Source organism: Petaurus breviceps, unplaced genomic scaffold (genome assembly GCF_028583685.1).
Source record: "Petaurus breviceps papuanus isolate PSGF00001 unplaced genomic scaffold, PetGlider_PUasm1.0 175, whole genome shotgun sequence".
Lineage (NCBI taxonomy): Eukaryota > Metazoa > Chordata > Mammalia > Diprotodontia > Petauridae > Petaurus > Petaurus breviceps.
The window spans coordinates 65,199,464-65,224,185 of record NW_027185764.1 but is presented as its reverse complement, the minus strand read 5'-3'; the positions used below and the strand labels follow the sequence as shown (position 1 = coordinate 65,224,185).

General features: G+C 38.8%; 1 protein-coding gene across 1 annotated transcript in view; it reads left to right on the top strand.

Moving 5' to 3' along the window:
• The first annotated feature begins 8,265 nt into the window (after positions 1-8,265).
• Positions 8,266-24,722, top strand: part of IGFBPL1 (insulin like growth factor binding protein like 1) — a 63,021-nt gene continuing 46,564 nt past the window's right edge. The window contains exon 1 of the mRNA XM_069085294.1: positions 8,266-8,991. Within this exon, the coding sequence (XP_068941395.1) occupies positions 8,490-8,991 (502 nt within the window). The 5' untranslated portion in view covers positions 8,266-8,489. The remainder of the gene's footprint in view (positions 8,992-24,722) is intronic.

Sequence of the window (24,722 nt, the reverse complement as noted above, 5' to 3'; positions counted from 1 at the left end):
AGAATTAGATTGGAGCAAATGGAAGCTAATGACTTTATGAGAAATCAAGATTCTGTTAAACAGATCCAAACAAATGAAAGAATAGAAGGCAATGTGAAATATCTCATGGGAAAAACCACTGACCTGCAAAATAGATCCAGGAGAGATAATTTAAAAATTATTGGACTGCCTGAAATCCATGACCAAAGTAAGAGCCTGGAAAGCATCCTCCAGGAAGTTCTCAAAGAAAACTGCCCTGATGTTTTAGAACCAGAGGGGAAAATAGAGGTTGAAAGAATCCATCAATCACCTCCTGAAAAAGAACCCAAAAAGAAAACTCCTAGGAATATTATAGCCAGGTTCCGGAATTCCCACATTAAGGAGAGAATATTACAAGCAGCCAGGAAGAAACAATTTGAATATTGTGGAAACACAGTCAGGATAACTCAGGATCTGGCAGCTTCTACACTGAGGGACCAAAGGGCCTGGAATGTGATATTCCGGAGGTCAAGGGAGCTGGGATTAAAACCAAGAGTCACCTACCCAGCAAAACTGAGTATCATGTTTCAGGGGAAAATATGGTCATTCAGTGGAATACAGGACTTTCAAGCATTCTTGCTGAAAAAACCAGAGTTGAATAGAAAATTTGACATTCAGATACAAGAAGCAAGAGAAGCATGAGAAGGTAAACAGGGAAAAGAAATCATAAGGAACTTATCAAAGTTGAACTATTTTTTTTTAAGCAATCGGGGTTGAGTGGCTTGTTCGGGGTTGCATGGCCAGTTGTTGTTTCTGGGTGTGGTGCTGGGTGTCTGGGCCCGGATTTGATCTGGGTCGTCCCGGCACTGGAGCCGGTGCTCTTGCTCGCTGAGCCACCTGGCCAAAGTTGAACTATTAACATTCCTACATGGAAAAACAATAATTGTAACCTATGAAACTTTTCTCAGTAGTCGAAGGGATTAGAAATATATGAGGGTATGCGGGCATATGAATACATATGTGAATGTGTGTATATACGTTTACAGGTATACATAGATAGAGGGCACGGGACCAATTTAACAGGAAGGGATGATACTTAAAAGGTGAAATTAAGAGGTGAGAGGAATATAATGAGAGGAGATGGGGAGAGACAGAGTGGGGCAAACTATCTCATACAGAAGAGGCAAGGGAAAATGGTTACAATGGAGGGGAAGAATAGGAAGGCAAAAGGGAATAGGTCAACCTTATTCCTATTGAATCTAGCTTGAGAAGGGAGAGAAATACACACTAAATAGGGGATCTCGCCCTCCAGGAGAATAGTGGGGGAAGGGGATGTAAGGGGGGATGATGGAAGGGAGGGCAGGCTGGGGGGGAGGGAAGTTGGAAGCACTCACTTTTGAAAAGGGACAGGATCAAAGTAGAGAATAGAACAAGTGGGAGGTGGGATAGGAGGGAGGGAAAAATAGTCAGTCTTTTACAATACATTTACTATGTTATTGTTTTGCATTAGCCACACATGTACAACCTATACTGAACTGCTTGTCCCCCCAGTGGGGGTGGGTGGCAGGGGGGGGGAAGGGAATGAATCTGGAATTGAAAGTTTTAAAATCAAACATTCAAATATATATATGTGTGTGTGTGTGTTTGTGTGTGTGTGTGTGTGTGTATATATATATATATATATACTATTATTAATACCATCTTACATGTAATTAAGAAAAAAGATATACAGGCACTGAGGCATAGAGATCCACTGGAAAAGTTGAAACGGGTATGGGAGAAAATATGGGAGTGAGCAGATTGGAGGTGGGGATATCCTGTGAGACTGCTGTTTTGGGGGGATGGGTGAGGGAAAAACGGGGAGAAAATTTGTAACTCAAAATCTGGCGGAAACGAATGATGTAAATCAGCAGTTAATAAAGCATTTAAATTAAAAAAAAATAAAAAACTTTGGAAGCTTCAAAAAACAAAAAAAAAAAGAAAAAAAAAAGAAAAAAAAAGAAAAGGGATTGATGTAAATTGCTAGGATGCCAAAATCTGACTCAGAGTAACCCACTAATGTCATCAGGCAACTTGATAGCTACCTAGTAATAAATCATATTCATAACTTAAGTCATTAGTCAAAAGTGGGATGTTTCTTCTAATTCATTTTCTACTTTGCAAGTAAGAAGAAGAATCTATTTTTACACAAAGGCAAAATATTATTGCTAGTAAATAAGAGGGTGAAGTCCAATGTAGATATACATTTACCTTACAAGTGTCACTAGAATATTTTGTATTGATGTTGGACCAATAAAAATAGTATATTGGAAGCACAACTGAAGAAACCATATATTACCGTTTGGTATCTAAATAGCTAACTAGACATAATATACACTTCAGTAGAACAAATTGTAAAAACTCAAACTAGTTTCTCTTTCATACCTCTAAATCTGGGATTTTTATACTGGGATCTGTGAACTTGTTTAAGTAATATTTTATAACTGCCATTCCATAGAATTGATTTCCCTTGTGTAATACGTATTTTATTTTATACATTTTTAAATAATGTTCTCTCCCCAATTAGAATGTATGCTTCTTGAAGGCAGGGTCGATATGTTTGTCTTTGTTTGTTTTCCTTGGCACAATTCTTGGCATACAGTAGGTGCTTAATATATACTTATTTACTGTTTCAGTCTACAATAAATAGCAAATGTCAGGGTTTGGTTTATCATTAACCTCACTTATTTAATCAGACATTCATACCTCAAAAGCATTTCAGAACATGAGAGGAATGATAGTGGATAAAGAAAACACCATCCAGGCAACAGTAACAGGTTGGGTTTGAACCTGACTTCAAAGACAGTGTCATTTACACTGTACTATGTTCTCCTTCAAATATTTCTTCTGTGACATGATTCCACAAGTCCACAAAAATAGCAAATTTTGGAGATGGGATTTGAACCCAGATCTTATTGACACCAGATCAATTAATTAACTCATTATGCTTCACTACTTCTCATAAATTGTCATATGCTAGGTTACGTTTCATAAATTATTGTATGCTAAATATTCACAAATTATCTCTTGATAATTTATCCACATAATAATCCCATGAAGTGAGTACCATAAGTATTTACTATTTTATAAAATTGTAGAAATAAAGAAATAGAGAAAGTGAGGTTCAAGAAATTAAATTAGTTATTCATGGTTGCATGGTTTAATCTGAATTATTAACCTTTTCTCCATCACTTTCTTAAGTTGATGCAACCAACAAAACAATAAATTAAGGCCTGATTTGTAGCATTTGCCAATTTCCAAGGTATAAATGCTCACACATGAAATTTAACAACTGACTCTTAGAAACTGGTTGGAGCTGGCTCCATCACATCCCTGCTTTGGGAAACTCTAAGCCATGCAACATCACCAGAAGAATACAGAGATTTTGTTTCTGGGGTGCAACTGATTTTAATTGAAAGAACATTGTACATTCCCTAAAGCAATCCAGCCAGCTCTCATTCTCTGGTTCTATTCAGAGTTTTCATTGTCTGTTTGTTAATATTAAATAAAAATGAAGATAAAATTCACATAAAAGTTAAAGAAAAAAATTATCCTTGTTCTTTAATTAGAAAGGAAAAAACTACCATTTGGAGTGTAAATTAGGAATCTATATTTAGGTGAATCCAAACCTACCGCATGATTGGTGAAGGGAATTCCCTAGGAGGAAACTCCTCTACCAAAGGAGATCAGGGAAGGCTGTAAGACATTGGTTTTAGAGAGCTACCCAGGAGAGCCAAGAGGTTAAGTGGCCTATCCAAGGTCACAAAGTCAGTATGAAAGAATTGAGCCTTACTTGCTTCAAGATCAACTTTTGCCTTACTGTATCATGCTGCCTCTGTAGTTTAACATGGAAAGAAACTTAAATGTATTTTTCTCCAGATTGATAAATTTAGTGCATATATTTACCCATTACCCTGTTTTGCACATATGCATTAAAGATAAGTGTTAATTGGAGCTCTGAGAACATAACAAAGGAAGAAAAATGCCCATTGGGTTGCCATGCTTTTGAAATTTTCAATGAATATTGATGATCTCCTTTGACACCTGGGACAGCTTCTTCCACCCACACAGCCTGCTATATGCCAAAAGCTCTATGCCAGGAAATGGATTTTGTGTTTTAATTTAAGCAAAGGTTTGTTGCATATATATAATGCATGCTATGTCAATTAAAAATGCTGCAGATTGTGTATAGATATGCCTCTGCTCTTAATATGCTTCACACTTGTGATGAACACAGTTCATTCTAGATAATTACATCCTGAATCAATAGTCTTTCATTATTTGCACAAAAAGAGAGTAGACATGTAATTTATACAGTCTTTTTTTTTTCTTTTAATCATAAGAGTACTTTGCAAAGTAGTCATATATGTTCGTATGTAAAATAATATGTAAAAAGCTAGGTGACTGTGCATAGAGTGCTGGGGTCTGGTGTCAGGAAGATTCATTTTGCTGAGTTCAAATCTGGCCTTAGATACTTACTAGCTGTGTGACCCTGGGCAAGTCACTTAACTCTGTTTGCCTTAGTTTTCTCATCTCTAAAATGAGCTGGTGAAAGAAATGGCAAGCCACTCCAGTATCTTTACCAAGAAAACCCCAAATGGGGTCATGAACAGTTTTGTTCCTTGATCAAGACTCAGGAACCATATGTATCTCCATGTGTGTTTCAGTTTTGATGATATAATATAAGGTATATATTTCTAGTACAGCACCCCCAAAGTTCTGCTCCAAGGTCTCATTATTGTGATCAGATGACCCTGGCTTCTTGAAGGCCCCTGGAAATACTCTGGGTTCACTTTCTGAAAACTGGCCTACCTATGTACAGACAGGTCAGTCTCCAGTAGAATGATGCAGTTCCTCGTCCAGAGCAACCCACAAAATACTGAAATGCAAAATGACTTCTATCTTAGTTAAATTGGAATTGAGATCCTCTGTTGATAGGGAGAATGGAGGTAAATGGTATCATGGGATTGAGGAGAAGTTTTGGTGAGTGTGATTGATGGTCACTTAGGGAAGAATAAGGGAAAGACCAACCCAAAAAGTGTGGGCAATGTTGAGATTTCTTTTTTGGAGAGGGGTAACAGAACTGGGATTTTATTGACATAGGGAGCTACTAGGGGAAAAAACTAAGGCAGCTAAACTGCAAATTACAGTCTTAACAGTGTTGCTCAGAGCAGTGAGAGCGAAAGTGACTTGCCCAAGATCTCACAGCCATTATGTGTGAGAAGTAGAGTGTAAATCTAGGTCTTCCTGAGTCTGAAGTTGGCTTCTTTATCGATTCAATTCTTCCATCTCTTACAGTGGAGAACAGAGAATATAAATAGGTGGTGGATTCAGTCATTGCAGTTGTATGATCAATTGAGATAATGTGTGTCAAAGTACTATGAAAATCTTAAAGTGTGATATAAGGTTATTATAATATATATATATATATATAGTTGCTATTAAAACATAATGTCAATTATTATTATAAGAAGCAAGATAGATTGTTGTTCGGGCGGGTAGGTGGAACAGTGGATAGAGCACCGTGCCTGGAATGAGGAAGAGTTCAAATCTGACCTCAGACACTTACTAGCTCAGGGACCCTGAGGTAGCAAGGTCATTTAACTCTGTTTGCCTCAGTTTCTTCATCTGTAAAATGAGCTGGAGAAGGATATCTTTGCCAAGAAAATCCCAACTGGGGTCATGAGGAGTTATCGACTCTTTATGCTACTACTTACTACTTCTCTAACCTTGATCAATTCACTTAATCTTCCTTCCCAATCATTTCTTTATCTATAAAATGATGGAGTAGGATGAGATGTCTTCTAAGATCTCTCCCATTTCTAGAATTATGATCAGTTATTATCATGCGAATTATGTCTTCTTTCTGAGGTTCAGTCTCACTAAGTATGGAGAGACTGTGGCTGACCTGCTTGGCGTGAATTTTTTGGCCATGGCAACCCATGAAAGAAAGAATACAAAATGGCCCTTGGTCTTGTGCACTCCCTTCTGCTTCTGCAATGACAGTGGTAGAGCGGTGGAAAAGAATGAAGATGTTGTTAGGCATTATTCAGCTCTCAGACCATACATGGATATGAAATTAACTGTTGGTACTCTACATATGAGATCCATGTCCAGTGACCACCAAGTCAACATAAGAGTAGGGAGTAGAATCATATCAGTATAGACATACTCATGAAGCCAGGAAACTTAAAGGGAGTCATAGCTGCACAGGATAGCTCACAGGTTCTCCCTGAGAGGCAAAGAAAAGAATTAGAGGAATTTGTTGGGGGCCAGGAAGTAATGGTATATGGGCTAGTGCCTGCTTGCTTGATGTATGACCTTAAAAGGTAATGAATAGAGCTGCAGAAGATGATTGGCTATATGTACCTATAAGTTGCCCTGATGCGGAAGTTCAGGGCAGTCGCGATGTAGCTGAGCCTGAATAAACAACTCCTGCAAACCTCGGGTGCTCTGTCTGGTAATTCCTCCTAGGAGGCCGGTGACGACCGAAGACTTACTATGGGTAAGTAAGAGGACGGGATATCAATAGCCCCCCACAGGAATTGACTCATCTTGGAGCTGAGTGGGGTAAGGAAGGGAACAAATATTTATTAAGCACTTACTATGTGCCAGGTCCTGTGCTAAACACTTTACAAATATTATCTCATTCTATTCTCACAAAAACTCCTCATGACCTACTTGTGAGGTAGGTGCTATTATTATCTCCTTTTTCCACATGAGAAAACTGAGACAAATAGGGTTATCAATGACTTGCCCAGGGTCACACAGCTACAAAGTGGCTGAGGCCAGATCTGAACTGAGGAAGATGAGATGAGTCCTGAGCCAGGCAGGACTGTCTATCCACTGTACCACCTAGCTACTTGGCTTGTCATCTGCTTCCAGAACTCAACTGCTCACTTATTTTGTCCTTCTGTCTATATAGTCCATAGTTTATTCTGATGACCATCACTTCCCTTTCTGCCTACATTGACCTTTATTCAAATTACTGGACTTTCCCACTCTGGATCCTGGATTTACTCACATAACTGTTTTTTTTTTCTCCACTGTTTGATGCTATTCTATATCTCCTTGGCTCATACCTATCTTGTTCTATTTGAATAAGTTTTACCTTTCCAGAGCCATATTGCAACAATTGGTCTCACCCCACCAAGTCTTCTGTGTCTTTCTTGCTTTAGGATTTCTAGTTCACTTGGCTGTTAATTGTATTTTGTGCATTTATATAACCCTCTGAAGTCATTGGTTTTCTTATTGGCTCCTTCATTAGAGTTTGTTTCCTCCTGAAATTTTGGGTGTCTCTATACTGCTATTGCCCTGTGCTGTGGACACATTCTTTGGGGGTAGCTAGGTGGTGCAGTGGATGGAGTACTGGGCCTAGAGTTAGGAATACCTGAGTTCAAATCTGTCCTCAAACAATCTTAGCTGTATGACCCTGGGCAAGTCACTTAACCCTTTTTGCTTCAGTTTCCTCATCTGTAAAATGAGATGGAGAAAGAAATGGCGAACCATTCCAGTATCTTTGCCAAGAAACCCCAAATGGGGTCATGAAGGGTCTGGACACGATTGAAACCAATGCAATAACAACCAAATGGTACTTTCTACGTAGCTGGCTTAGTGAATTTATAAAAGTAGTCCCCCCCCTTCCCCTTCCTTTTCAGTAACCATCATACAATGCAAAAATATAATAATCTCTCTTCCACTTTACACTTCACATTGACACTTTGCAATTTTCTAGAGTACTAATCATGTAATATTTTGTATGATAGTCATTTCTGTTCATCTTCTCTCTAGATTAGATGCTCTGTGACACGAGGACCATATATCTTATACATATTTTGCCCCTCCTACTTACTAATACAATTTTCTTCTCACAGTAGGTACTTAGTTGTTACTACAACATCATTTAAAAACAAAACCATTTTAATCACACTATGGGAAGAATTCCTCAACTTCTCTTGTAACAACTGAAACAGAAGGGCTGTCATTCCAGCCGGCTCCAGATTTTGGCATGTGTGACAGAAACCTTAAGGAGACAGGATGGCGTGGTGTAAGGAACACCAGATTTGGAGCCAAAATGGTCCAATTCCAGTTCTTTGTTCTACTGGCTATGTGACTTGGACTAAGTCCCTGGCCTTAGTATCTACATTTGTAAAACGAGAAGGTTGGCTACTCGAAAGTTCATTGGACTCTAAATTATTCGGTAACCCATATTTCGCAATTGAGAGGATGGACAAATGTAAGATCTAGCAGTTTGGCACTGTGCAGAGCGATGCTGCCATTCTCTGTTCTGAATTTGTTCCAGTCCCTATAGCTTTTGCTCTTGATAATTGGGGTTAGTCCTGGGCTGTCAGCTCCTTCCCCACCCCCTGCAAAGGAACTGGGTGTGTCTCCATCACCGCCGCCACCCAGCTGCTACTGTCTATTCCGAAGCAGTCAAAGCACAGTGCCTCTTCCCAAGCCAGCCGCTCTTTCTTTACCCTCCAGGTCCCACCATGCCCCTTTTCACTTTTTCCCGGCTCCTGCTGCTTTCGCTGCTCCTAAGCCTCTGGTCCTATCACTTGACAGGGGCAAACGACAGCGGTAACTCTAATGAGTGCGGTCAGTGCATCCCAGAGAACTGCGAGCCGGTGCGATGCAAGGCTCCGGAGCTGTCGGTGCGGGACGACTGCGGCTGCTGCGAGCAGTGCCTGGGCGCCGAGGGCGAGCTGTGCGGGGGCCGAGGTAGCGCGGGCTGGAGGCGCCAAGCCCGCTGCGGCCCGGGACTAGTCTGCGTGAGCCAGTCCCGAGAGGTGCTGGGGGCTGCCGCGTCCCAGGAGCAGCTACCCGAGGAGCTGGAGGGCACGGGGCTGTGTGTGTGCAAGGAGGACGGCGCCGTGTGCGGGTCGGACGGCCGTTCTTATCAGAGCTTGTGCGCCCTGCACCTGCACAGTTGGGTCTCGGTGAGGGCTGGCCGCGAGCGGGTCCACAAGGCTCACGATGGCGAGTGCAAGTTGGGTGAGTCCCATATCTGACCAAGCTGGGATATTCTGGGCAAGAAGGGATGGAGGAAAGAGCTGGGCAGGGAGAACGTGCCACGGACCCCTCTTATCCCCGTGTGCGTCCCTTAACTTACAAAGGAATGAGGTGGGAGGATGTCGGGGGAAAAGAGAAAAAAAAGGCAGGTATTGGGTTCTGTCACAAAGTCCGGAGGCGGTCCCCTCGCCTAGTGTCCTGGGCTTGGCCCTTTCGGATCAAAAGTCCGGAAGTCCCGGGGATAGAGAAAAACGCAGGAACACGAAACTCATATAAGGCTTCTTCCCAGGGGGTCAGAGGTCCCCTTCATCTCTTGTATCCTCTCCTCCCCACGCTTGAGAGTTTATTGACAAACTTGCCAGTGGGATGAAAATGCCAAAAATTGACGGTTTCGACAAATTTTATCCTCGTTTTCATTTTTATTTTATTTTATTAATTTCATTACTTCGGTGTTTAGATTCCGTAGGGACTGAACGGCCCAATAATCCCGAATGACCTATTGACTTCTTGCTAGGGAAGAATTTTTCCTTCTCGGTTCTGGGTCCTTGCAGTCCAACCTCCCCTTGCCCCCCTCACTCTAGGGCTGGGTTAAACCTCACTAGCATCATATTGATTCCCTTTCTTGGGAAGCAATGACTTCTTTAAGTAACTGCTGTCCTTCAACATTACCTACCCCTATCTTGGGCTGAGAAAACCTCTTAGATCTGAAATGTTGGTTTGTTTGTTCTGAAAATTAAGATTTTCTCCCTAAATGAAAGAAGTAGTTGTATATAATATGAAAATAACTTCAGAAATGTGTACATGTAATTCCTTTTGATCCTGTGCATTACTCTGAAGATAGATCGATAGATTAGGAAGATGTGATGAATAAACAAAGAATGCTTGGGTAAATTGAAAGGGATTAAAGAAATCAAAAGACCCATGAGACAAAAGAGATACTTACCGAGCTATGAAAGAAACCCTGTAGTTCTGTTGCATTGTCTGTTAGGGGGATGCCTTCTTTCCATTCAGGGGCCCAGCTCTGGACTCAGACAGACAGGGTTCTTCAATCTTGGGAGAGGCTGACACCAAAGAAAAGGGATCAGGCTTTTCTCTCACTCTCTGGTTCATTATGTCCGGACCCCAGAGCAAAACTACAGGGAAAATCTCTAAATCAAAGCCTCGAAATGGCCCCTGTTTAGGTTCCCCTCTACCCCCAAAGATTAATAGAGACCCTTAAAAAAAGACTCAATATACAAAGTAGATCAGCTATAGGACAGCTATTTATTTCCTCCACTCAACCCATTACAACTAAAACAGTCTAAAAACATCTTAAAAGTTTAGATAGTTGTAGTTAATACCCAAGATGTTAAAGAAACAACTTTTTAAGTGTTATTTTTAGATTCATTTCTCTTGTGCATCTCATAAACATTATTTCTCAACAATTAATCCACAAGAATTTATCTCAGCAGAGAAACAATTAATATTTATTTGGGACTCTGCTCATTAGATAAAAAGGAATCGTTCACCTTTTCTTTGTTTAAGACCTAGATTTGGAGCATACAAGTAACCTAAAACAAATACCTCCTCATCAAAGCAGCATGGTCTTAGTCTAAAAAATGTAAGTACTGAATAAAACTCATAATGAATGAGGTAGCGAGGTGTAATAGCTAGAGTGCTAGACTTGTAGTCAGGAACATCTGGGTTCAAATCTTATGTCAAACATTTTCTATCTTTCAATCCCTGGGCCTCAGTATCCTCATCTGTAAAATGAAGGGCTTCCTGCTCACTACATTTATGAGTTTATGATAAGAAGAGTTTCAGTGAAGTAGTCTGAGACTAACTTGATCTTTCTCATGCTTAGCACTGAACTGAATTCCAAATCTTAGAAAGAGCTGGTATCCTCTCAAGGAATAGTGTGATATGTTTGAAGAATACTGAACTAGATACTCGTAACTTAGCAATTACACTCCTTCACAATTCGACTCTAGCTTGCCTTTTCAGGTTTCTTTCATATTATGTACTCATAGGTGGCACAGTAGGTAGAGTGCCTACTCTGGTGTCATGAGAAACTGAGTTCAGATCTAGCCTCAGAAACTTACTAGGTGTGTGACCCCCAGGTAAGTTGATTAACCCCATTTGCCTCAGTTTCCTCATCTGTAAAATGAGCTGGAGAAAAAAATGGCAAACCACTCCAGTGTTTTTGGCAAAAGACAAACTCCAAATGGGATCACAGTCAGACACAACTGAACAACAACAAAGTTCTGTCTTTCCCTTCCATTTCTTTGCATAGACTACCCTCACCTCCAAGTAGAATCCCCTCCTCATCTCTGGAATTCTTAGCTTTCCTCAAGTCTCAGCTCAGGTATCTCTCCTATTGGACACCTTTCCTAATCCTCCTAGTTTTTAATGTATTTTTCCTTCTCAGATTTTGTATTTACACATACTTATATGTTCTTTCCCCCATAGTAAGATATAAGCCTCTTGAGGGTAGGCATTCTTCCTTTGTACTCTTAGTTCCTTGCACGACATCTGGAACAGAGCTGACAAATAATACATGTGAACCTAATTGTTGAAATAGAATTAAGAAAGATAATTTCTAATCATATATCTCACTGTCATTAGCTGAGTAAACCATGTCAAATAATCATTATGAGCTTCTTTTTTCCTGGTACACTATAGTGACTAAAGTAATTGACTTGGAGTCGAGAAAATCTGATTTAAAATTCCACCTCAGATGCTTATGAACTGTGTCAGCACAGGCTAGTGACTGAACCTCTCTGAGCTTGGGTTTCCCTATCCTGTTAACAGGATTAACAATAGTATTAACAATATGTAACAGATTGTACTGGAGATCAGAGGAGATAATGTATGTAAAAGCTTTGTAGATCTTTTAGCACTTATATAAATGTGAACTGTTATTAGTATCTGTAAAGATGACAATAACACTTACTTTGCTCACAGAGCTGTTGTAAAGAAAGTGCTCTGTAAACCATTAAATGCTCCATAAATGTCAGTTATTATGGGAGGGCAGTTCTACATATCATCAAACTGAGGAAATTGAAGAGGCTATTTTAAAATTATAATTTTACTGTCAGGAACAAATGTCAACCAGGGGTTTGTATTTTCCATCTAAAAAGTGCATATTTCTCTTTAGAATTTGTCATGATTTTTCTTTTTTCATGGAAGCATATTTTGTTGCACTCCATGACAGTTTTCTGATAGGATCAAGACAAAAAATGTGGCCAGAAGGGTCATTTTATAGACCAGTAAGTACCTAATTATATGCTGACCCAAAGCAACCATTTATTTAGCCATAAACAGCAGGAACAGTGTTTTAACAGCCCCCTTTGGGAGGAGGGTTGAGTGAAGAAGACCTAAGCCCGAGTAGCAGCTGTTCTGCTTCCAATATCTTTAATAAAACTGTCCCTTCTCATTTGCATGTTAAATTCTTTTGAAATGAGGACATCAGTTTTTCTGTAGGGAAGAAGATTTAAGGAAACATTGATTTTGCTACCTCTTGTCTGAGTAAGCATCTTTTATACAGGGCTATTTCACTCATGATAGACTGACACATCAAAAATCTAATATCAGGCTTATGGAATGATCAATACCTTTTTATATTTTAAAACTTCTTTAATTGTATAATAAAGCATCAAAAACTGAATCAATGTCTTCTTTAGTTTATCTACATTTGAAATAAAATAGTTGGACTACTTTACAAAAGTCCAGGTTTCTCTGAAACAGTTTTTAAAAAGCTATATAATCTAAATCCTTATTTTACAGATGATGATGATGATAACAACTCTTATTTCTACATTGCTTTAAATGCTATTTAGTAATTTGCTTATAACAGCCATGTTAGTCAGATGATACAAATGTAATCTTTATTTAATGGCAGAGAAACTGAGGTTCATAGAAATTAAGTCATTTGTCTATTTTCAAACACCTAACAAGTGCCTGGTCCAATTTTAATACAATTGAGTTCTCCTAATTCCAGTTTTTTAGTACTCTTCCTGCCACACATTTTGCCTCCCTGAACTTAACTTCTCTCCCCAATTAGGAACAATTTGGAGGGTAAATGGAAAGGCATTGGTGTGTTGAATTTTCTAAATTGCAAATATTAATAAATTTAAGTGCTTTGCTATTGGGGCATTTTCCAGAAAGATCATCTTTGTCGATACCCAACACCTAGTAAAAACCCTAGGTGTTCTTTGTGAATACCTGATAAGGAATAGGTCTGGGATTGATGAAGTTGGCTTTGGGTTGATGGAGAGTGACAGATGAAGAAGCAAACTGAATATCATAGGATTTCATGATTAAATAAAAATATAAAGAGACAGAATTACCTGAGCTGGAAAAGCTGTGATGACTAGAAATCTAATGAGGCATTATAACCCAGAATAAACTGAATTGGAGACTAGATAAATGGTGACAATTATAGATATTATATTTATCTAAACCTTTCACTAAAAGGAACTGGACAATCTGCAATTGTCTTGATCTATATCTGGCTACTAGACCCAGATGACTCTGGAGGAGAAAGTGAGGCTGGTGACTTTGCACAGTCCTCCCTCACTTAAATCCAACTCACTTGCAAAATTCTGGCATCAACTTCCTGGTGTCACAATCCTCTTTGAGAACAAAGGACAAACAGCAGCAACCCAAAGGAAAACAGGTATGAATGCTCAATAGACTCAGTATCCTAGATCCTGTAAAGTGGTAGTTAGTAACTCAGGTATAAAGAAAGATATCTTGAATAGGAAAGGAAATACCTATTGAAAGGTGTACAACAAGCAGTGAAAGTATACCTCAGTGGACTCTGGAAGGGTAGTAAAAAGTGCACTAGTCTGAGATTTATATACCTGGAAGACATATCAGGGGCCATCTAGTTGAACCCTTTCATTATACTATCAAAAGACAAGCTAAAACACTGAATGAAAGCTAGTAACAGTCAAAGCTTTATTGTGATGAAACTAATTGAGGGAATTTGCTCTGAATTTGATGAGGAAGCTGAGATTCAGGGAAAGTTCAGTGACTGTCAAAGTCATATAGATAGTAAGTTTGATTTGAACCTAGGTCCTCTAAATATGAAATTAGTATTCTTTTCACTGTATCATGTTGACTATTAAGGTCTTTAAGAGACAGAAAAGATTCAAGGTAAATCATAATTCTTGACTAGTTTCACCACAGGAACATTTTGTAATTAGCTTTCATTCAGTTTTTTTTTTTAATGTTGTCTTTTTCTAATTAATATAAATTAGATAATGTTGATTTGAATCTCACCTTCTGTGGTAAATGTAATGCTCATACATTTAATTAAACATTTGTCTATGTTCTAATGGATATTTTTTTGGTTAAATTTCAGTCTCTAACAAATCTAATTGAAATTTTAATGCTTGAAAAAATGAATAATTTTTAAGTTTATTAAGATGTGTCATTTGGTTTCATTTGAACTTTTTCCCACATCCCACAAAGGAGTCTTCTCTGATTCAGCATTTAGAATAATAGTTTCCCCATTACTGGCATTACCATTCCAAAAGAAATGTGTTACTCCTTAGTGTTAAATTTTATATCTTTTGCTTTGTGTACTTGGAACTAAAAGATATGGGCATGAATCCTAGCACTGCTACTTATAAGCTTGGTAACCTTGAGCAAATTACTTGAGAAAGCTCAAATTCACTTTCCTGAATCTCTCTCCAGTTCACCTAACTATTCTTGGAGAGCAGATGGAAGAAGAAGAGTTGGTTGAAGGCAGAGGTAGCTGGTGGCTTAGTGGGTAGAGCTGTGTCCCTAGGGTCAAGAAAGCCTGAGTTGATATTTGGACTCCGATATTATTTTTGTGACCCTGGGCAAGTCATTTAAACTCTGTTTACCTCATTTTCTTCAACTACAAAATGGGAATAATAATAATACCTAACTTATGAGCATCAAAGAGATAATGTTTGTAAAAATGTACTCCGCACAGTGCCTGGACCATAGTAGTACTATAGACTTTTTCCCCTCCCTCCCCCACCCCTACCCATTGAGGTGAGATTAGTGTGCCTGAAAGAAGAGACAGCTGCCTTGAGAGATAGGATCTAAAAAATATTAGATCACCCTGATGGTTTGTATATGGCCTACTGGGGTAGGAGTACTGATTAGATATTGTGGTCTCTATGGTTACTAAAGAGTGTGAGACCTTCTGCTTCTCTATGGAGAGCCCTAACTCATTTTCAAAGGATATGAGTATTTGTAGTACTATCAACTATAACTTAGCTCTGAGCCCCCACCATGTTGTAGTTCAGTAAGTGCTAGGATTGTAATTTTGGCATAATGGTAGCAAATTTCCATAGAAACAGATACATGCTGAAATAATGCATACAGTATTTTACTCTTAGTATAAAATCAATCAGAAAATAAATAATACCTAGTAAACGATAGATAATGCATAATAGTAAAATAGTAAAAAAAAAAATAGTAAATATCCACAAAGTGGCTAGATCCTATAATCCTCTCCTTCCCCTGCCCCCATAGACACAATATAACTTCAGACCTAGAGTTCTAGGACCTTTACTGATTGAGTCCTTCCTTAAACAGACAAAGAAATGTAACAACTCAGTTTTTAAAGGAGACTTGAGTCTCACTTGAGTCTCACTTACCATAGTAGTGATCATCAGGTACAAAAGATTTGAAGTTAGGGTCTCAGCTAACTCAGGGTATGAAAGCTGGTATGCAGAGTGACAAATCAGTTGTATTTGAAAGCACATGCAGTCTTCCATATCTGTAGTCTTCCACATCTTTGTTGAAAGGAGCATATTTTGTTTCACCATCTGTTTTCTGTGATCATCATTGGTCATTATAGTTAATCTGAGTTCACCAGAATCAACATGCTTAAAAATTATTTTTTCCACCAAGATAATTTACTAATAATTGCTTAAAACTTAAAAAGAAATTATCTGGATAATTTAATCATGTTGAAAAGCTTCAGTGATGCAAAGTATATAAAGTATTTGTGGTATATTAAAACATTCATGCATGTGTACTTTCATATAGCTTGAATGAGGTTATATTCATGAACAAAACAATAACCTTAAAAGACATTTAAAACTCATTTGCATTTACCTGTTACAATTTCTCCCATTTATGGTTTTTCTACCAATCCATCCATCATAAATTGTGAGGTCCCTGGGGGTAAGAGGAAGGCACTTTTTAATGGAAAGAAAGCAAAGGTCTTCCGATCATTCTTTTCCAAATCCCTCATTATAAAGAGGAAATTGGAATTTTCTTTTCAAAAATATCTAATGAATTCACCCTGAGGGGCCTCAGGTTCCAGATTCAGCTCAAATGAATACTCTCAGACTACAATATTGCCAATTATACCTTTACTAAGACCATCAAAAGATACAGGAACATTATTGACTAAGAGTGCAGGACAAAAAAAATTGGACTTAATAACAATTGCAGTAGTGTATGACTCACTCCCCTTGCCTCTCTCTGTCCCTCACTGAGGCTTGCCCTAGGTCTCAATAACAGCAATAACAAATGATAAGGGTCTATTTAGAGGTATGCCAGCACTCTTAGACAGCTGAGGATGAGTTAGAGCAGCTAGTGCTTTGGTGGGACAGTACATTTTTAGTGTATGGGGCTGAGTAGGTAAAGAGTTTTTGTTGTTTTTTAAAAGTCCGTTCCTTCTTTCTGTAATCCCTGCCTCCTTACCTTGGCTTCTTTGGTGATCAGGACCCATGTGGATCCAAAGGCTAAAGTTTAAGTACAAAACTTGCTGCACTCTGGTCTTCTAAAGCAGTATTTTGCTCAGGTCTTCAATCAAATTGGTTAGCTTTTCTTGTCAATAAATGAGGGATAAGGGGCTGCCTAAAATGGAATAATCCTCTGATTGCTGGGCAGAGAAGGGCTTAGTGAAATCCTAAGAGTCTTATCACTAGAAGGTTGGTTACCAGGCAATGATTTTCTTTGGCCAAGAAACTCATGAAATAGTCAATTAAAAATGGAAGATTTGTATCCTACATTTGTAGACTGGGGACCCATATTGATATAGCCATAGGATTTTAGAGTTTTTGTTGCTTCCTATAAGCAAAGAGAGGCCATATGGTCTAAGTGGACAGAAAGCCAGCCTTGAGCCACAAAGACTTGGCTTCAAGTTCTGCCTCTGATGCTAATGTCTGATGTCACATCAGGCAAGTCACTTAACCAATCTCATTGTTCTGGGATGTCTTTAATATTAGAGGATGCAGACCTGCTTCCTTAGAGGAAGTTCCTCACCAGATGTTCCTTAGACTAATGAAATAAATCCAGAACTTACACTTTATAGACAAGTGTGGTCCATTTGTAGAAACCCTTTTACAAACCCAGGGACACATTTTGGGTTATTCAAAATCAACTGATTTTTTAGCATTATGTTGAGGGGGCTATTAGCACTGACATTATGGTTTGCCTTAGAACAATAAAGCTAACAATAAAATATTTGAAGTGTGCTCTGGTGACTTTGAAAGGTTAAGAAAGGTAACATTACTTATTCCTTATCGATTAGGAATGTGTTTAATCTGTCTAACTCAAATCAATGCTAATAGTCTTCATGGCTTTGACTCCTAAGTGGTTCTCTGATTTTTAGGACTGTTGTAGATAGCTATGGTCTTAGGCTAGAATTATTTAAATGTGAATTTGTTCTTAAATCCTTTGTGGAAGGTTTGCATTTATTCCCAATGTAGATCTTTTTTTTCCCAGTGCATAATTTTATGATATATTAAATCTGCAGAGTAATGTGATATAAAAAATAATTGGCTTTATCTTCTACTGCCACCACCACTATTATTACTACCACTACTACTACTACTGCTACCACTACTATTACTACTACTACTGATAGGGATGGGATCTGAACCCCCCCAAAAGTAAAAGAACATGTCTTTGGGATCTGGACCACCCCCCCCCCCAAAGAAAAGTTTTTGCACTTTCCCACGTAGCCTAGGTCCCTGGCATTTGCCTGGGGCACCTGGATCTACCAGGTCCTTCTTTGTTACCTCCCAGTCACCCCAGACTACTTGGTCACTCCTAGATCCTTCCCACAGTCTTTCTGTATATAAGGTCCATCTTGTCCCTCCCCTCCCCCCAATTAAATTGCTCATATTCCTTAAGAGTCTGACCAATGCTCAAATTCTTAAAATCTGGCCCACCTGTAATGTTAAGGGAATTTGAAGATCTTCCAGCCCATGGTAGTAGGAGCTTACTGAAGGGGTGGAGCAGGAAGGGAGAGGGAGACAGAATTGGGAGAGAGACAGAGAGAGAGACAGAGAGTAGGCAGAACTTGTTTTGTGGGGAGGTCTGATGGAGGGAAGACTTGGGATGTTGGTGTTTCCTGCACTGGTGACATACTTTGACTTAAAAAGAATACTTGGAGTGTTGACACTACCTGCATTGGCAAAGTGTATAAAGTTCTTTGTTACTATGATGGATTTGGCATTCTGGTGTTAGAATAAATGCCTTGGTTTGTCTTTAGGGAAAAGAGTCTGTTATATTTTGTGATACAAACCTAGGAATAAGCTTGCATATTCATAGCAGCTGCTGTGGGTATGGCATTGGCAAGATACCACCCAGACTGGTGTTTTAATAAACTTTGTCTTTGACTGAAAGAAGGCTTTGGTCGTGAATTGATTTGAGGCAGGACCTGAGTCACTTGCCCTCAAATTTTGGTGTTCCAACACCCTTAGACATCAACATTACTACTACTACTACTACTACTACTACTACTACTACCAGTTAACACTTATATAGTGCTTACAATTTGCCAGGCACTGTGCTAAGCAGTGTAAAGGATGATTCAATTTTGTTTCCACAGAAATTATATGAAAACATGATTTGAAGTCACACTGGTAGCTAACATAAGAGGTAAAATTGCTTTTAGGGGACACTGGGGGATGTTGACCACCTGAAAATCAGCATAATTTCTACTACTTTTCTTTGTTCTGTGAAGGCCTTTTCCTGTATATCAAAAGAACTGCCATTGAGACTTTTATCGTTGACATCCTGGGTTCCAATCTTCAAACTTGTGCTTTTGTCAATTGCTTAGCAATTGGAAATCCTTTCTCAGGCTATCTGATGCAGAAAAATGGGGAGGAGACTAAAAGCATTTTTGGCCTTAAAAAAATGAAGATGAGAAGGGAGGAGAATTGAAATGTGGAAAAGAGAAGATGTAATCAAAGGGTGAGGTTTAGTGAACCCTGGTATGCTGACCAGTTGAGAGCAAGTCAGGGAATTCCAATCTGGATGAATTATAAAAGGATTTTTGTAACTATCTTAAGGTGTGCTTGCACCTGACTCTTCTTCACATGGGCTAAAGGCCAAGTCACACTTCAGATAATGACACAAAATAAAAATCTTTTTTTTCTAAATTTACTCCTGACCCCATAGAATTCTTGGTAAAATGGTTATTTCTAACAGCATTTTATAACTATTATCTCATTTGACTTTCACAACATCTCTAAAAGGTAGCTGTTATTGTTATTTCCATTTTACAGATGAGCAAACTGAAGTAAATAGATAAGTGACTTGCCCAGGGTCACACAGCAAGGAAGTATCTTAGGTCAGGATTTGAACCGGTCTTCCTGATTCCAGTAGTGCTGAGTGAATCAAAAATTGTTCTTTCTAGCTTTATCATGTCCATGCCTACTGTGGTGGGAAGCAAGCATCTCACTCTAAATTTTCCACATTTCAAATCACATGAAGGGCAGTGTGTGGCAGCTTAATTTAATAATAATAGTTCACTTTTAATTTTTTTAACCTCAATCACAGCCATGTTGAAGTAAAAACAGAGACTTTTTCAGAATTTTCATAAATTCTGTATAAACCCAGAAAGAAAGGGAGCATTGAAACCATCTGCTTGATTTAAAACTAAAATATAAAATGCTATTGGCATTTCCAAAAAAATACTGTCAAATGATAACCCCCCCATACACACACACACTTTTTTTAAATTTAAGAACTGGTAATTTTTTTCCACTCTATTTATAGGTTAATATTTCCAGTTCAGACTAAGTTTAAAATGCAGTATCAGATACATAAAAACAGATGAGGAGATGAGTTTCTTGGCCTTTGAGATATCCTTCCTGGGGAGGAAAGAGCCTGGAAAGAGGTCTGCAGAAAAGATTTGTGGCATCCTGATACCTTACTTCCTGGTTCTGGCTGTTGGTTTCAGATAGCCTTCTCTGTAGCCCAAAAATAGCAAGTCATTTTGCATGTGAATAGTAGCAAAGTAAATGCCCTTTAAAGATGTAGTGGTTTTTTTTTTAAGGCAATACAACTTCTACAGAGATTTCTCCCACCCACTGAGATCATAATCCAGGTTGAAAAGGGAACCTTGATTATATTGAATATTTTTTAGTAAGATTTTCATGCAAAGCAGGGTGACATCCAATTCTTCTTTTAGTTGTTTCTTTATATTTTCCTGCTAGCTGTCTTTGAGCCCCACAACTCTCCTGGAATTGTCCTTACAAAACATTGCCAATATCAGCTTCCTTATTGCTATTCCATTACCTTTTCCTTCCATCTTCCTTTTTTTTTCCCACCCTCTCTCTTTTGCTTTTATTTTTAAAATGGCTCATTGATTAATTTTCTTGCTTAAAAACAATTTCCAGATACCCTCTCTAAAAACAAAAACAGCAACAAAATAGCTAAGCAAAAACAGCAAGTCCTGTAACTGAGGCTAGCAGTGAATACAACTTTTTGCAGTTATAGTCCCCTGCCCTTCCTCTCAGAGGTCCCTTCTTTTGGAACTGATTTTTCCCTTGATTTCTGAAATAATCCATGCCCCTGATGTTGTTCTCTCTTCTCCAACTATTCCTTCTCAATTTTTATTAATAACTTCTCATTTTCTCTTGCTATCATTCCCTTTGTTCTCTTCCCTCTGACAGCATTTGTTACCATGGCTTCAACTTTCATCTCTATGCTTGTGAAAAAGTTGTTTTATTGCTGTATTTTTTTTAAAAAAAACTTATTCATTTTAAGTTTATTTGAATATTGTGTTTTGAGAACAGACGTGGTCCTTGTAAAAGAAGAAAATCTATATTCAAAGCAGGCTAGTCCTTATGTGCCATAAACCAATAGCTATCTGGAAGTTAGATATGGGGAGAGGGGAGCCTCAAGGGAAAAAGGGAAGTGGGTCAGAAGACTGAGAGAGGTTCATTGTTTTAGAAGGAGAAAACTCTTTCCAAAGACGAGGATGAGCATTTATTCTGTTCATGTCCAGACACACGAGGTGACTTTGATGCTTGTTTCTTTTGCTTTCAGCCATGCTATGCAGAAGGGGAAAAAAGAAGTCAGAAGGGAGGAATTGCTTTAGTGGAAATGTAGGAGAAGCTGAGAAAGCAGTGGTAGTTAAATCTCTGCCCAAGGCTATGAAGAATCAGGTCTTTCAACTCTCAGTGAAACTAGAGCTGAGCAGAGGACAAGCTTGACAGCTCCCAAATCCAGTAGGTGAGAGCAGAGGAGCTGGAGGGAATGGTTAGATCATCTTTTTAATTAGACTAAATGGAAACAGCTGGCAGTCCATTAATTTTTGATGCCTAGCTACCTTGAAACCCAAAAGCAAACTGGAGGAGTTTTTTGCAGGAAGAACTTTTGACTGCAAATTCAAAGATTCAGAAGAAATTCTACTTAAGCTTGGTGGGAAACAAGTCATGAGACTAAGAAGTATTGAGAATAGTTAAAATGAGATCCTGCTCCACCTGCATTTTTATAAATATGATTGGCATAATGATTCTTGAGGAATCAATGTTGTGATTGGTTCAGCAAACCATGGTGAGAAATGCACCATCCAGCCACATTTGGGTAGAAAAAAGCATTAGAGTAGAACACAAGGGACCTGGGTCCTCCTGGTTCTGCCTTCAACTAGCTGTGAGATCTTGGGCAAATCAATTGACTTCTTTGGGCCCTAATTATGTCATTTAGAAAATTGTAAAAGTTTAGATTAAGAAAAACTGAGGTCCCCTTCAGCCTGAATTAAGGTGACTTACTGTTGCTCTCTGAGCGTCCTGCAGAACCTATAAAAGCACATAATCTAGCACAATTGCTTGTCTTGTAATGACAGTTATTCATGTGTAGACTTTCATACTTGGAAAAGACCTCAGAGGTCATCAGTTGCAGCCTATAAAATATTGCCAGTGGACAGTCATCCAGAGTTTGCTTAAGGATCACTACTGAGGGATACTCTATTAGTGTGCTTTTGGATAACACTTATTTTATTTTATTTTTAATTTGAAAAACATGAAATCAAATTAGGATTTACAACTACATAGTAGAACAGAAAAAGAGGATTGTTCAACAAACTCCCCCTTTTCTCCTTCCTTCCTTTCTTCCCTCTATCCCTCCCTTCTTCCTCTTCTCCCATCTTCCCTCCCTCCCATTTTCCTTGCTTCATTTCTTCCTTTTTTCTTCTCTCTCCCTCCTTCCTTCCTTTCTTTCCTTTCCTACCCCCCCCCCATTCCCATCTATTTACCTCCAATTTATTTTATTTTATTTTTTTTAAGCAATCGGGGTTAAGTAACTTGCTCAAGGTTACATGGCCAGGTGTTTCTGGGTGGGTGCTAAGTGTCTGAACCTGGATTTGATCCCCAGGTTATCCCAACACTGGAGCAGGTGCTCTTACTCGCTGAGCCACCTGGCCGCCCCTTACCTCCAATTTAAAAAAAGGAGAGAGTATGGGCTAGCAAAACAATTACCCCATTGTTCCAGTCTGAAAATATGTGTCTCATTTTGAAATTCTGCACATTTAGCCCATCACCTCTTTGGTGATGGGTAGCATTCTTCATCACAGGTACTCTGGAATCATATTTGGCCATTTTGCTAATCAGAGATCTTTGTCTTCCATACTTGTTGATTCTTTTTTTTTTTCTTTAGAGCAATTGGGGTTAAGTAACTTGCTCAAGGTTACACGGCCAGGTGTTTCTGGATGGGTGCTAAGTGTCTGAGCCCGATGTGATCCCAGGTCATCCCAACGCTGGGGCTGGTGCTCTTACTCACTGCGATACCTGGCTACCCCATATACTTGTTGATTCTTACACTGCCGTTATTATCCTATAAATTGTTCTGCTCATTTCGTACTACATCAGTTCATACGAGTCCTTCCCAGTCCCAAGACAGAAATATCTTAACATTTTAACTTTCCTGCTTAGTGTCAATACAGACTAAATATGTATTTCTTTAAACAACCCAGAATCAAGTAGAGAGCTCTGAGGCTGTTCACCAGAGACCTCCCTTCAAGATGACATTGGGCTATCAATAACTGTTCATTGGGTCACTTGAGCTGCTTCTTGATGCACCCACATTAGCCCACTTCCTTTTCTAGATATTCACTAAACATCCCTTTTAATGACATGCTTTATGATTTTTTTTTCCCAGAAATCAAAATTCAGTGGGCCTATTGTTTCTGACTGCATTTTATTCCATTAAGGACACCTGCCCTTCTCCAATCCTCCTACTCTCTTTAATCTTTTAAAGGTCACTCACCTTGTACCTCTCAGTAATCTGAGACTTTTTTCATCTGTGCCTGGTAACTTGAACTCATCAAAGGCAGCTGTGTGCCCTCTTCCTATTTTCTTTTTTATTTTTGGTATCAACTTCTCATTAGAGAAGTTGCATCCTTGCAATTTCCGGTTCTTTGAATACTTTTATTGTTGGCTACAGATTATTACTCTATTAATTTCATAGTATAAAGGCGAATTTGAGACAAAGGCTGATTTGGAATAATCACATTTTGAATTAATGGACTCTAAATCAATGAAGTTTTATGGTAATTTGAAACCACACACAGGGAATCTGGGTTTATTTCTCTGATATCACTTTCCTGACGTGTTTCAGAGACAATGGCCAGAGTCTGAGATATAAAATTAACCCCGGTGGATACGGGGAATTGGAGTATTTAATTTTATAATATGTTTGAGACAGCTAGGGCTTAATCCCTCTTGGCTTGATTATAAGAGGAGATATTAAAACTACATGCCTAGTTCCTTTTAACTGATAATAGAATATCCTAGTTAGAAGGGACCAGATGGCCTATAGACCAAGCTGTACCTGAGGAACATTCTTTAATACACTATTCATGAGAGATGGTCACCTAGCTTCTACTTGAAGACTTCCAGGAGTGGGAAGTACTGAAAGAATTCTGGTCTTGAAGTTAGAAGAGACCCAAATTCAAAACCCAACACTTACTGGTTGTACCTTGTACAAGCCTTTTAAAGTCTCTGAGCTTCAGTTTCCTCATCTGTAAAATGGGAGTAATAATACAATGAGAGGGAGCAGGGCAAAGTGTGTAGAAGAAAGACCTTGGAGTAGATAAGTCAGTTTATCTTTCTGTACCTCTGTTTTCTCACCTATAAAATGAGGGAGTTGGATTTGATTATCTTTAAGGTCCTTCCAGTTGTACAGAGATGATCCTGTGACAGGAGTTCTGCCTCCATAATTGATCAACAAACATTTGTGCCAAGAACAAGTCACTTATTATGCAGGAGTTAACAGATCTGCATTGGTGGAGGGGCCATGTATACTGGGAATTACTCACATGGATGAAATAATATATCCCTCCTCTCTCTCTGTAAAAGACAAAATTAAAAATGCCCACTTTGAGGGAGGGAGGTGGCATGCTGCAATACTGGCATTAAAGTCAGAGAGCAGGAGTTAAGGTCCTGTGTGACCTGGGAAAAATCACTTAACTTCTTTGGGCCTCAGTTGAATCATCTGTTAAA